The sequence below is a fragment of the Gadus chalcogrammus genome, chromosome 18, assembly GCF_026213295.1.
Source record: "Gadus chalcogrammus isolate NIFS_2021 chromosome 18, NIFS_Gcha_1.0, whole genome shotgun sequence".
Lineage (NCBI taxonomy): Eukaryota > Metazoa > Chordata > Actinopteri > Gadiformes > Gadidae > Gadus > Gadus chalcogrammus.
Genome location: NC_079429.1, coordinates 16,791,872 through 16,806,774, shown reverse-complemented (window position 1 = coordinate 16,806,774; position 14,903 = coordinate 16,791,872). Strand labels below are relative to the sequence as shown.

The following is a 14,903-nucleotide window of genomic DNA, read 5'->3' as shown; positions in this document are numbered from 1 at the left end:
GAGATGAGGAGAGAGATGAAGAGAGAGAGAGATGAAGGGAAGGGGGGGGGGGGGGGGGGGGGGGGGGGGGGGGGGAGGTGTGTGTTTGTGTGTAGAATATGTGGGGGGATGGAGGCAAATGGGAAGGGGGGGGAGAGGAGGAGAAGGAGAGGAGACTTGGGGGAGAATAAAAAGGAGGAGAGAGGGAGGGTGAGGTGCGCTTTTTTTAAACCAGCGAGGAGCGAGCTATTATTTATGCGCGCACCCAAAGCCGTGCGACTTAATAGCCCCCTATTCATGAGGGTCCCTGCACATGCACCTGCCACGCTCATTCACATGCAATGCATGTGAATGAGCATGCCACATATTAGTCCGAATAACAGGCTTCTAATTATAGCCTATCCAGGGATTTCAGATTTTTTTAAAATAGAACATTACTATTCCTAAACCTCAACAATACGGTAACAGTCTATTCTCGGGCCTTCATTTTTCTCTTTTACATGATTGATAGATCAACATCATAAAGTGGGGTGCAGAAAAAAAAGATCTTGAAAACACTAAGGCTTCTGTTACAGAATCTGTCACAAACCCCCCCTCTATACCCCCCCCCCCCCCCCCCCCCACTCACACACACACACACACACACACACACACACACACACACACACACACACACACACACACACACACACACACACACACACACACACACACACACAAACACACACACACACACGCACACGCACACCTACACTCACACACACACACACACACACACACACACACACACACACACACACACACACACACACACACACACACACACACACACACACACACGCACACACACACACACACACACACACACACACACACACACACACACACACACTGACATCCAGAATATTCTGAAGAATTCCCTTAGGAAGCAGCTTTCAAGTAAAAAGAAAAACAGAATAAGTGTTTCATTGTTCTCGATTACAATCAGGTTCTCTCATGGTGTCGATGCAAGGCAGAAGCAGACCATAAAACAGAATGAATGGGTGAATCAGGCCTATGCCTTGTCGGGTTAATTATAGAGTCCTCTTCGACAGCTCACATCATCAGGGTCTCACGGTGTAACTAGGGCTGTTTCTCCATAGAGACAATTACATTATTTATTAAATTAATATGGCCTCAACATGGCCCCTGTTTATTACGTTCATGGAGAAGGAATTACTTGGATCAAATATAAATAAAAAATAATAATAATAAATATAACATTAAATAGTAGAGTGACTTAAAACACGAGGAAGTGCCATCGTTTTGATTAAAAGAATAAACTTGAATGCTCTTTTATTTATAAAAATCGGTTAACAGTGGTTAACCGTTATAAAGTCATTGACGTTCTGACGTCGTTGCAGTGCGGCTTTTATATGACACGTCATCGACCCGCGACGCTTCTTTGTAAACAAGAACAAGAAACCACCCGTACCAAAACAGAGACGAGAGATGGATTAATACATGGAGAATCTAGTTAAGGTAGGGTTAGGATTAGAGTGACAATTAAATGATATTAGTTTGGTTTTAGTGTTCGGCTTTGAAGGGAAGTGTTTTGCCCACCTGGTATAATTTGAATAATTGTCATGTGTTTCACTTATAGGCTACGTGCAGATTATACCATCATGGCTTTGTACGGGCACCCCACACCCACTGTTTTAAACTGAATGTTTTGCTATATTGACCCATGATACTAGTGGTCCGATTGTTTCGAGAGAGAGAGGTCGAGAGAGAGGTCGAGAGAGAGAGAGAGAGAGAGAGAGAGAGAGGGGGAGAGAGAGAGAGAGACAGAGACAGAGAGACAGACAGAGAGAGAGAGAGAGAGAGAGAGAGAGATTGATTTCATACTTGTGCTTTACCTGGACAGGTGCACGGTGGGGGCGGATATGACTCTGATTTCAGTGGTGATGATGATGAAGGCGGAGGAGAGTCGTCTCTGCGAGGCATTAAAAGGTACAAGAGTATAATGTGAATGTAAGAAAAACTTTGTTGATTGGTGGAAATGGTGAAGAATAATCGGGTGTCCAAGTTATGGTTGTTATCATGGCTATATCATTGCTGCAAGTTATGAGGAGTGTTTTTCCTAATAGACGAATCAAAGCTGAGTTAACATGTCCCTCTGAATGGCCAAAACAGGGCAATAAAGTGTGATTGTGTTTTTGTTCCACAGGAAACGAGAGGATGAGATCCTCCAGAAGCCATGGCAGAAGGAGAGGCACTCCAAGGTAGCGCATCGCAGCTTCCACAGCAGTGAGGTCGACAGGTAACGTCACTCACATGTCGTTTCAAGAACACGGGTTTGGTGTGTGTGTGTGTGTGTGTCTCTCTCTCTCTCTCTCTCTCTCTCTCTCTCTCTCTCTCTCTCTCTCTCTCTCTCTCTCTCTCTCTCTTTCTCTTTCTCTTTCTCTTTCTCTCTTTCTCTTTCAGGTGCATGTGTATGAATAATGTGTCTTTCGGTAATCTGAATCTGAAAAAATAAAATTATGATGAGTTTATAACTATGCATTACCCCTTTAAAAAGCAACATCATCATTATTATCGTTAAACGCAGTATATATCAGAATTGTCCAAGTTGCTCTGTGAAACCTATTTGTGATAGGGTGAACCTCATAAGGTTTAATCAACTCATCTTTAACCCAATGAGAGAATTAGTCCTTTGGATGGACGAATTGTCTTCCTTGGCCTCATCAATAAAGATGCAAAGAATTTGAATACATTTTTCAAAAATAAAACTGCATTATTTACACATTCTGCAGTGCAGCCCCAACCCTATTCAATTGTATTCTTCATGAGCTGAATATCACACATTCTTTGACTGTGCTTCCTGTCTTTTTTCTGCAGAGAGGAAGCCAGAAACAGAAGAGCCCACCTGATCTCTCTTAACGCTGTATCCTTTAAACGGGATACAAACCATTCCACAGGCCCAGTCTCAGCCCCTATTCTCTGTTGTACAGCATAGGAATATATATGACTGTCGGTGTAGTTACTTCAACACCACAACAACATTCATGTACTCTCATATACCAAGGATTGGTTCAAGACAGAGTCAATCAACATCCTAGCTTCTGTGGTTGGACAAGGGTCCATATATTTGGTTGGAAGGACCCTTGGTTGGTGTAATCTACATTTTGCACTCCGTTCCGTCCTTAACTTAAGCATCCCTAGTTTGAGCGTCACAAGAAGTATGTCAGCGACTACATCCTCTACTACGGAGGGAAGGTGGAAGACTTGAAGCGCTCAACGTGAGTACGGCTCTTCAAAGCATCGATGGAAAATGCATCAATAAATTCGGATAGTATTTATCATGAAATAATTCATGAAATAGTCCTGAACCAGACCAGTTTGTGTGCGGTCTGACCCAATCTGTTTACTCTCTTTCTATCACTCTTCTGTTTTAAGGGAGAAAGACAAGACCGACCTGGATGTGGTTCGAGAGAACCACCGGTTCCTCTGGCGGGATGAAGACGAGGAGGAAATGACCTGGTAAACATCCTAATAACAGTAATAATACTTTCACGGTACCGAAAGCCTTGGTACCAAAACCCAGAGGATCAACATCAATTTTTTCCCCCAAGCAGTCAGCCTTCTGGAGAAATCTACTAGCCCCAAACCAACCCAACGCACACTTAAACAACAGAAGTAACACAAGTAATTTGCACAGCATTTTTGTACTAGAATCAACCGTGGCTGGTACCACTACCACTTGAACACTTTATACTTACACTTAACACTTTATTACACCTCATTACTTACCACCACTGTCTTAGTTTCTCTTATTATTATTTACTTAATTTTATTATTATTGTTTATTATTGTAATCTATTGCTGTTACTTCTTTTTACATATTTGTATTAGTACTTATCTGTATTTACTTTATCTTGTATTGTTGCTGCTATATGCCTGTTGAGGAACCAAGCCTAAGACTTTTACTATTGTGTAATTGTAAAATAAGCTGTAATAAAAGTTATTCTGATTCTGATCTTATCTGATTCATAATAATAATAAGGGACTGATACTTTAGATTGGAGTCATTGTTTTGATCGATTGAAACGATTTAGAAGACAAGATTTGATGTTATCAGTCTATTACTGTTTGTTATGAGCTAGTTTTTGAGATTGGTATTAGCTTTGTAATAAATATTATACAAGTTTGAATCACTCCATGGCATTACCTTTTCTATGCGTTCTATGAGTTTTTTTATTCTTCCATTTCCACAGGGAGAAAGCACTGGCCAAGAAATATTACGACAAACTCTTCAAGGAGTACTGTATCGCCGACCTAAGCAGATACAAGGAGAACAAGGTAGTTCATTCAGTCAGTGGGGGGGGGCTGAGAGAGAGGGAGAGAGAGAAGATTAAAGAGATGGAGTGGTAGATATAATTAGAGGAAGTCTAAGAAGAAAGTGAATCTTTCTATGGTATATTTCAATTTGTCAAATAAAAATAAATCCAGTGAGAGGTTTATGTTGTTCAATTCCATTAAACAACGTCTATTTTCAAAGGCTGTAGAGTAAAATACTGCTCCCTTTGTTCCTCCCTCAGTTTGGCTTTCGATGGCGAACTGAAAATGAGGTTGTGTCTGGAAAAGGTAAGACTTATACGAAAGACTGAGAATAACTTACTACATAATAAGAAAATGCAGACTATATCATTCAGATTTAACAAAATAAAGGCAACCTTTTGTATTACTTGTATAATTAGTATGATTATTTAATCTGTTAATATCTAGTTTGCATAGTAATTTCAGAATTTACATTTAACAATAACAACAGTAATATTCCTGGCTTCTCAAATATACTCATTTTACTTTTCTACGTCTGAACACAGAGTCCCCACTAGATGGAGACGGAGCTCAATTGTTAGCTTGCCTCTTCACTGTTGGTTATCATCAATCATTCATTGTGTTGCCTTCACGATTTTCTGTTACTTTTACAGTTAAATCACATCCTGATGCTAACTCGCAAAGCTTTCTCAAGTATTCCAGTGAATATTATAGAAGCATTGTAATGTCTAGGGAGCACTGTGTTTGACACTGGGGCATCACTTCATCATATAATGTCTGGGGTCAGTGCGTTTATCACTGGGGCCCTGGGGAGGACCGTGCATGGAGTTAGTATGTTCTCCCGTGCTCACGTTGGTTTTCCTCCGGATTCTCCGGTTTCCCCCACACAACAGAAACATGCTATTTAACACCCTGCCCATCAGCATGGCCGGGGCTCTACACCTGGAGCTTGTTATGGGGCACTGTCCTGTGAGATGGCCCACTCCTCCCAGCTCCTAGCATAGTATGGTTCTACATTTATTACTGATTTATTAAACTACTGCTTAATATTTTTAAAGAGCAGCACGTTTGGAATTTAAAAAAAAATGTGCTGGACTTGGAAAAACCTTCATGTTCAGATTTACACACACACAGACACACACACACACATGCACGTGTTTGATCTACGGTAGTCATCTACAAATGCCTCTATTTAAAAAAATAAGGATTCTAAACGTTATTTTTTTTAATGGAAAATTATCTAGCTTGCTCATAAATATTATTTTAGTGCCGTTGGTAATTTGTCTTGTGTCTATCTGATAGAGTAGTGTCAGATAACCCCAGTTTGACAAAAAAACGTTACACTGGGGTTTATCTATCGACTTTATATCATAAGCAGGCATGACCGATCACAAACAATGAGGTATCAATACAATATAGAAAGATTCATTATTTGTAGCGCTACATTGGCTTGTTTACCAAAGCTTAAAAACAACATAGTTAACCCTTGGGCATCACCTGCCCCATATCTTTTACTTTCGTACTAGCAGGGCTACATTTACCCTGACAATAGGCAAAATGTAAATATGGCAATGTTATCATTTTAGAAATAATAACAACAAATGGCCCTGTTCTTCATTTCAGAGATCTGGTCACCTTAATGTACGGTCTTAACTAGTGTTTGGGCTGGCTTGTCTCGGAGCCTGCCGGCTAAACCAATAGGAAGGACCCAGGTTAATCCTGTGACCCTTGATACTTCCTGTCCGTCAAATCAGGAAGTAGGATTAGCGATAGCGCTAATACCCATCATGCTTCACTTCACCGGTCCTGTGTCTGTGTTGGTCTTACACCTCAGATACTCAAACCGTACAGTCTAATCGTTCTGAGTTCATTCCTACACAAGTGTGTTGGTTGTGAGTTTAAGTAGTTTAAAGGGAACCCTTATCCCTCACACATCAGGTTTCTTTAACGCCTCCATTGCCTCTGTTATCACAGACTTTAGTACAAGCACTTTTTAAGTCACTTCTTACTTAAACGTATTATATTCTCCGTTATCTTGAGCCGTGAAATTGTGTCATAGCAAAGTAATCAGAATAAACAATCTCTAAACCGGGCTTAAGAAGATATATTTTGCGAGATGTTACCATCAAAACAAAAACGAAATAATTATTTTTTTGTTTTTGAAGGAGAAAATGTCTTGTACCCGAGTAAAGTCTGAGTGCAGTATTATGTAGGACTGTACACATCATGCCGGTACAGGTCTAGCAGTGATGCCATGTTGGCTGTTATTCGCCCCCTCAGGTGTAAGGACCGCAAAAACACTGACCACGGATCATTGACCGCGAGCAGGGGGCTCATACTGTGAGAAAATGGGCGATAGAGAGACTATGGACTCACTAGAGAGAGAGTTATCCTGCCAGAAGACCTGTGTTTATTTGGGTTGTCTTTGAGAAAGAGACGGAGCGAGACAGAATTGATCTCTGTATTAAACTGAATGTTTCGCTCTTTTGACCCATGATACTGCTTGTCTGATTGTTCCTGAATAGTAGGAGGGGGAGAGGGAGGGAGAGGGAGAGAGAGAGTGGGAGAGGGAGATAGGGAGAGAGCGAGAGAATGTTGGTTCAACATGATCGCATCTCCATATTGAAATCAAAGCAAATACGCTCCCCTATAATAAGATAACCAATCACAGGCATTTCTCCACGTTCCCCCAAGCTTTTCATTGATCCTCCTTTGCCAATCAAGAAGTAGGTCAAAGGCCATACCGAGGGGTCGTGGGGGGGGGTGGGGGGGGAGAGAACAAACGCTGCTTGGCGATCAGCAGATTACGCAACAACTTCTGTGACAGTGAAATAATGGTGTTAAAGACTGGGAGCCTATCACGCATATGGTGCTGGGATTACCTCCCAGCATGGCTGCCCCCTGGTCACTATGGGTGCCCCTCCTCCCAGCCCTACCTCCCGCCATACTTTACAGCCATATTTGGTTGACTGACTGGCCGGTTAAAGATGGGATGTACCAAGTTCCTCCAGCAGAGAGGGTTAGTTGGGACTTGTCGTCAAGTGCCAACTTGACGACAATTGTCTGCTTGGCTGCTTTGTTTGTGTTGAGATGAATTTGATTCACAAAGACATTTTCTCCCTGATCAGCAGCTGACAGCAGTTAAAGGCCATAGTTGCACGTCAACCCACTAGTGCACAAACCTAAAGCAAATACAACTTGCATCAACCCAAGGTTTAAGTCTTATATTTGTTTTGTTTAGCTTTTCCTTTTTTTCTATTTTCCTTCTTATGATTTAGCTTATGAAGCGATTGTGTCTTTGAGCACTGGGAAAAGCGCTATATAAATTTGATCCATTATTAATATTTTTTATTATTATATGCTACGTGTCAATCCCTCTCTCTCTTTAAAACCACTTTCCTTTGCTCTCTCTGTAGGTGCAGAAAGACCGATAATATATGTTTATCAAAAAGCATAGTTGTGATAATAGTATTCCTAGCAGACTTTTGAATACTTCATTACTGTCCATAACTGCATATTTCAAAGGAGCGTTTCAACCAGACCAGTTATTCATCTTAACTACTGTACGTATGGAATAATGGATAAAAAACACAATTTAAAGCTAATAAAACCCTTATCCATTATCTTCTGGGACAGAAGGTGGACTGTGACTCCCTGGAGAGGTTAAAGGTTAAACACGTCACCATCTATGTGTGGCTGTTAGTCTATGATGATCCCGGCGCTGTGATTGGTCAGTCTTAAAATCTGCTGATGTAGAGCCGCTGGGGTGTACCACACACCGCCACAGCTTAGTCAACATCTGACGTGCCAGTCAGCACACGTGAGGCGGGAATGACATCAAAGATGATGCGTTGGTGGTTGTGACGACAACAACGTTTAGCTAAACCCGCTAGTGTAAAGTAAAGCTCAGACACGCACAGAGAATCCCCCAATCCTGTTGACTGTAATATAGTGACTGGATTCTCTCAGGTCCTATGGCCGACGTGCCAAACACACACATACACACACACAGGAGGCTTCCCTCCTCACCTGCGTCAGAGGCAACACCTGGCAAGCATCAGAAGCTCTCTCTCTGTAGCTCGTCTGGCGGGGGATTAATCTGCATGTGAGCGGGCGTGGAACCCCCACCCTCTGAGAACGGCCTTGGGGTTTGCCTTTATAGATTAGTTGATTCATCTATTAGGTCGTCTGAGTGTGTCTTTATGCGCATGCTTGACTTTGTTGGGGCCGTGTGTGTGTGTGTGTGTGTGTGTGTGTGTGTGTGTGTGTGTGTGTGTGTGTGTGTGTGTGTGTGTGTGTGTGTGTGTGTGTGTGTGTGTGTGTGTGTGTGTGTGTGTGTGTGTGTCATATTGGACACATTGGAGCATTCACCTTATTATCTACGTCATGCCTTATTCTGTATATGACTGCGTCCAATAGCATTACTTGTACCTACTCTGTTCATACTGCATACGTCTGAAGCAAACCCCTTTATTGTTCTACAGACGGTATTCTTGGCCCCATATCAATCTGACAGAAAGCCGAAGGGGACTGAGCTTGTTACCAAGTAAAATGCCACTTCGGCAATTGATCAATTCTCAGGCTTTCAGACGAACCTGTGAACATTTATTAAATGAAAGTACAAATCCAAATTGTCAATATGAAAATGGTTAACTGTGACAGACGTGTGTGTGTGTGTGTGTGTGTGTGTGTGTGTGTGTGTGTGTGTGTGTGTGTGTGTGTGTGTGTGTGTGTGTGTGTGTGTGTGTGTGTGTGTGTGTGTCCAGGTCAGTTCCAGTGTGGGAGCCGCCGCTGTGAGAAGGAGGAGGAGGTGCTGAAGAGCTGGGAGGTGAACTTCTCCTATGTGGAGCGAGGAGAGAAGAGGAACGCGCTCGTCAAGCTCCGTAAGTCACATGACTCCCAAATGAGCCAATGAGGTGGCCACACAAAGTTTTAGTGAGTGCATTATGTGTACTGTAATAGGAACCAGATTTTGTAGACTACAAAATGGTGACAATCTAAATAGTGCACTATAAAGGGCCCAGTTGATCTTAATTTAAGCAATTAATTTAAATGTAGAGGAAGCTTTGTAAGGAGGACCTTAGAGATGATGTTTTGTCTAATTTGGTTTCCAGGCCTGTGCCCCGAATGTTCCTTCAAACTCAACTACCACCACAAGTAAGCAACGTGACACACGCACACACACACGCACACGTATGTATACATATTCAGGGACTGCAAAGGGGATATCTGTGTTGATTAATAATATACATACAACCGTTTTGACCCGGTAGTGAGAATGGATTGCTTATTTTACTGCACAAAATATTTGGTTGGTCCTGGGTCCAATTAACAGCATAAACCGTACTCCTAAATAATATTGATGCTCCCGACAATGTGTGATTTGTGATCATGGTAGAGCACCATGAACACAAATCACACATTGTCATGGGTTGATACTCTTCCATCCATGGTGATGTCCTAACATGATCTCACGAGGAGCTGAATCAGATGAGGGAATACAGTTATTTAGACAAACATGCACATAAAGTGAGGTTTAAACACTGTGTGGAGGGAAGTATTCTTGGAACAACGGTTTTGTATGTTGGGCTCTCTAGACGCAAGGAGGTGAAGGTGAAGAAGAAGGAAGCCAAGAGGAGTTCGCTGGAGAACCAGGAACCAACGAAGAAGAAGGCCAAGAAAGGGAAGAAGAGTAGGAGGAGGTCCAAGTCGTCTTCGGGCTCCAAGAAGCACAAACGCAAAGGCCACAGTAAATCCAGAGGTATGAGACTGCTCCATCCAAGTTAAAGGTCCCCCCTCTTCAAAGTAAAGATGTAGATGTTTTACGCTGGAACTAACGGCACAAAGACACAGATTAATGTACAAATAGATAGAATGGATTATGTTTTGTACTCGGCCCTACTTCTATTTTTTACTTTTACGTCTCTCTCCTTTGCTTTAGGGGATACTTCATCCTCCTCTGGTAGCGCTGAAGAATCCCAGGACTCAGACAGAGGTAGCGGACACACACACACACACACACACACACACACACACACACACACACACACACACACACACACACACACACACACACACACACACACACACACACACACACACACACACACACACACACACACACACACACACACACACACACAACCCTCTCCCGTTGTCTCTCTCTCCCTCCCGAATGTATCTTTCTCTTTGTCTCTTTCCCCCGACCCCTCTGAATATTGGTAATAATAATAGTGCTGTAAAAGTGAAGGATGTGTGATGGACTGGGAGCGTTGGGTTCACATTCCGTTCTGTAAACGTGTGTGTGTCGGCGCCCTGGGGAGGACGGGGATATATAGACGAGTGATGACATCTTTTTAACGGACCTGCCTCAGCCCTCGGCCTAGGGAGCTGTTTACCGCAAACACTCCATCCATCACTCTTTACGGCCCCCCCTCCCCCTCCCTCTCTCCCTTTCTGCTTGTATGTCTCTATCCATCTCTCTTTCTCTAACGCTGCCTCCGTCTTCTCCTTAATGGCTTTCATATCTCTTTATGTCCCCCCCCGCACAACACACCTGCCCCCACACACACACGCACACACCCACACGGTTGACGCTTGACTTTCTCCACCCCGGCGTGAGTGTCATCTCTCTGAACCAATCCCTTTAGACGCAGAGGCGGCGGACGAGGCTCCAGGCCAATCGGATGCCGAGCACTGGCGAGGCCCCGCCCCCGCAGTGGAGGAGAAGTCGAGGTGAGATCATGAGATTAGTGTCATAAAGGCTTACAGCCAATAAGCATTAAGCCCCTGGGGTCTCCTCAAGCACTCTCAACCCCCTGACTCACTCGGCATGTACAGACCATTACTGTAGAAATACTGTGTACATGTGCCATAAAGTACGGCTGAATTATTGTGGACATACCATAAAGTACTGTAGAAATAGTGTGTACTGTACATATACCACATAGTGCTGTAGAAACACTGTGTCCATGCATGGAATACTTTAGAAATAGTGTGTACATATACCATATAGTGCTGCATCATACAGTATAGATACATATAGTACTTAAGAAGAACTGTGTTGATGCATAAAGTACTGTCTGAATACTGTGCTGATGCAAAAAGTACTGTGAAAGAACTGAATAAATGCATAAAGAACTATAGAAATACTGTGCTGATAGTATACATAAAGTAATGTCATACATAAAGTACTGTAGAAGTACTCTGTCAATACAAAAAGTATTGCAGAAGTACTGTGTCGATATATAAAGTACAGTACAGTATTTTCATACATAAGGTATGAAAGAATTACTGAGGCCATACATAAAGTACAGTAGAAGTACATAAAGTACTGTAGAAGTACTGAGGCCATACATAAAGTACAGTAGAAGTACATAAAGTACTGTAGAAGTACTGAGGCCATACATAAAGTACAGTAGAAGTACATAAAGTACTGTAGAAGTACTGAGGCCATACATAAAGTACAGTAGAAGTACGGTACATAAAGTACTGTGCTGATCCCCACCCTAACTTGTCTTTTCAGGGAGGACGAGTTTGACGACTATTTTGAGGACATGTTTCTGTGAGCCCGCCGGCTCAGCCCCACCCACCCCACACAGCCCCTCCCCATCACGGGCCCACAGACGGGACCCTGTTGGGTTCTTTGGTTGTATTTCTGTTTTTTTGTGTTTTTTGTTTTTTGTTTCACGACAATTAAAGGCGGCTGGCTTTTACCGTCCCCTACCCTACCCTACCCTCCCCATCCTCTTGTGGCAAACTTTGACATAAATTCCACAAAAATAAAATGTGAGGATTTATTTTTCATGCAACTAACCGTTCTAATATTGGCAGAATTACAATTTTCATTGTCTCTTGTAACATTCTAGTAAGTTGTTGTGGTAAGGGGAACGGCCAGAGAAACCAGGGGTACTCCGGGACAAGGACAGATGGGGATCCTGGCCTGACTGCGTGTGGTTAGGATTAACCTCCCAGTGAGCTTGTATTAGGGTAATTGCTTTATCTTCGTCCTCCTCTTGGCCTTGATTCTGTTTCCTCACCTTACTTTCTTCTACTGAGGGAGAACCTGTGCTTCTATCCCCGTGACTTTACCCCTGAGGGGCTATTGAACAGAACCCATTCAGACAGTAGTTTGGTTTAAATAGGTCCTGACTTGTTCTCCATCATCATGGTCACTCATGCTAAAGTACTTACTTGCTTTTAGTAAGTGCTAAAGTAAGTAGTAAGTCGTTTTTTTTTCTTCAATGCAAAGGCGTATTTGACACAAGCACGATCGCCCGTTCTAAATGGCTGCAATGGGTGCCAGGTGATCTCACATTCCATTGACGCAAACCCTATCACCTTCCCTTCAATTTGAGCCAATTACGTCCAAGTATTGTACAACCACCAGGGTTTGAGGCCATCCCTTTGATTGGGCTTGGTTTGGTCGGGCTTTACGACCGGACAACACAGTATTGAGGCCGGCGATCTGGAGCCAATCGGCTTTCAGACACGGCTGATCCTGCTTAGGGCCAGCTAAGATCACCGCCTGGCTGATGACTCAACACACACGCGTGCACACACTCGTACGTTTCCTTTTCTTTATTTTGTATATACAGGTTACATCTGATGGAACATACATTAATGTACAGCAGCGGTCAGCGATGTGGAGATAGCGTTCCTCTCTTCATGCCGTGTCACCATTACACAAAACCAACCCAGCGTTGGGTTTGAATTCAAACTCATTCTCCCCTGATCAGATGTTTATTTACATTTATAACTAACCAGAGATGCTTCATTTGAAATTTGTGCGGAAAATGTAATTCCCTGACAACAAAACAGGTGTATGTATGTAGCTTGTCCTAGGCCACTTTTAAAACGTACCATTTAAAATATCGATATACTCCTAACGAATTATAAAGACAAAGCCTTTAGCGGTTTGGCTCACTTGCGTCCAGAACATGAACACAAGCTGGACTAGATACACAAGATAGCCTCAAAGCCATGGGGATAGGATTAGCCTCTGATCGATGTCCCGTGGATTATAGTGGCGGACATGTTGCATAACTCCAGGGGGTCAAAGTCGCGTAAAAGTCGCAAATCCTCCTTCAGTCCTCTAGACCCGCATTTGTTGTGGGCCAAATGTTTTTTGTTTTACATTTACATTATCTCTTTACCGTCGCAACGGGTTCATGGTTCATCAGACTGAAAACAAACAGCCTGTGTGATCGCGTAATTAGGTCATGAACTTTGCACTGTGTGAGCATAAGCAGGCGCTACTGCAGGAACAAGCACAGGAGCCATCGCCATGCACAGACATGATAGGGCTGGGGTTAGGTCAGCCCTTATCTTCTCTGCAAGAAGGGTATTTAAAGCCTTAAGCTGGGGTGGATCTCCAAAGTTAATCGTATCTTCTTGAGCTACACAGCCCTCCTGTTGCTTCATAGACCTGTTAGCTTTGGACACGTAAAGCTCAGTTTAAGTCCACGTCTATTTGTCCACATTTGAATGACTTATGTTCGTATGTGTGCCCACGATGGATATTTAACAATTGCAAAGTATTATCTCTCTTTTTTTCACTACAATATTTGGAAGTTCATAATAGACATTTAAGTACAATTTAAGTAACAATTACAGAATTGAAGTTTAGACTAACGTGCATATAAATTGTATATATGTATATTGCAAGTTATTGTAGTCCTGTCTCATTATCTGCTTAACAATATAGCAGAAAGAAAAGGTTAGCAAGAACCTTACAAATAAATGTGTATCTTGACCTGACCTGAATATCGCTACCGAACTGTCAAGCCCTACTGGCTCCCCATTCAAAAACAGACAAAGTACAAAACATTTCCTCAGACAAATATTCAAAAAATAAATATATCTGCATATTAAAACGTATCCCCCTGCCACCCATCGAAACTATACATTACCCTCAATAGCCGCTAGCTAGCTAGAACCATAATGATTAAAACTTGCATTTTCTGGCGTTCCTGCCCCTTCCTAGTCCACTTCTACCTCTTTTTCTAAATATACAATCCAATGAATATCAAATCGTTATTGTTCTTCTGAAGTCGAGTTTAAAAACCATACAGAATCTCTTAACTAGGAGTGTCAATCCCCCAGTAGGTGTATAGTACCGCCGCCCAACTTCACCAATGTTCACCATCGTCACCACCAAGGATGACAGAAGAGGCTCAACATTGGTCGTTGTAGCTGGAATACCATCCAACAAATTCAGAGAATTTCTAAAAACGAGTTAACTGCTCTTGCATTTGTAATTGTCTAATTTGAGTTTCAGTCAGATTTGGTTATGCGACCATAAATCCCCCTTGATAACGGTCAATATATAGAGAATAGATAACTTCTCACAAATGTGGTCGATTTGGAAAACATAATTTGCCAGGTACCCACTCACCTTAAGAGGTTAAAGTGTGTCTTCAAAAAACAAAAACAAAAAAACCCCAACAATAAATGGGTGTGTCTTAACGAGTCTGAACAAGTCTGAAAACTTCCTCAAAGACCCCACTCCTCCTTACCGCTACTCCGAAACCCATCGCGAGCCTCCCTGATCCAGACCACCCAGAATATCAGAACCAACCCTGGATCCAACGCTAGACTAACAT

The 14,903-nt window shown here is 42.5% G+C and overlaps 1 protein-coding gene across 1 annotated transcript; it reads left to right on the top strand.

The window, feature by feature from the left end:
• The first annotated feature begins 1,387 nt into the window (after window positions 1–1,387).
• On the top strand, window positions 1,388–14,901 carry fra10ac1 (FRA10A associated CGG repeat 1). The gene is made up of 14 exons (XM_056577485.1): window positions 1,388–1,500; window positions 1,886–1,971; window positions 2,189–2,281; window positions 2,860–2,905; window positions 3,184–3,260; window positions 3,418–3,501; window positions 4,236–4,320; window positions 4,560–4,605; window positions 9,066–9,182; window positions 9,414–9,456; window positions 9,897–10,060; window positions 10,241–10,294; window positions 10,950–11,034; window positions 11,825–14,901. The coding sequence occupies exons 1-14, from the start codon at window positions 1,483–1,485 to the stop codon at window positions 11,865–11,867; spliced, it is 1,041 nt and encodes a 346-aa protein (XP_056433460.1). The 5' UTR covers window positions 1,388–1,482; the 3' UTR covers window positions 11,868–14,901.
• Window positions 14,902–14,903: the final 2 nt, after the last annotated feature.

Bases quoted from the DNA above. Each gene is read 5' to 3' on its own strand.
- fra10ac1 (XM_056577485.1), top strand. The intron at 2,282-2,859 runs GTAACGTCACTC...TTTTTTCTGCAG, and splicing joins CACAGCAGTGAGGTCGACAG to AGAGGAAGCCAGAAACAGAA. The intron at 10,061-10,240 runs GTATGAGACTGC...CCTTTGCTTTAG, and splicing joins AGGCCACAGTAAATCCAGAG to GGGATACTTCATCCTCCTCT.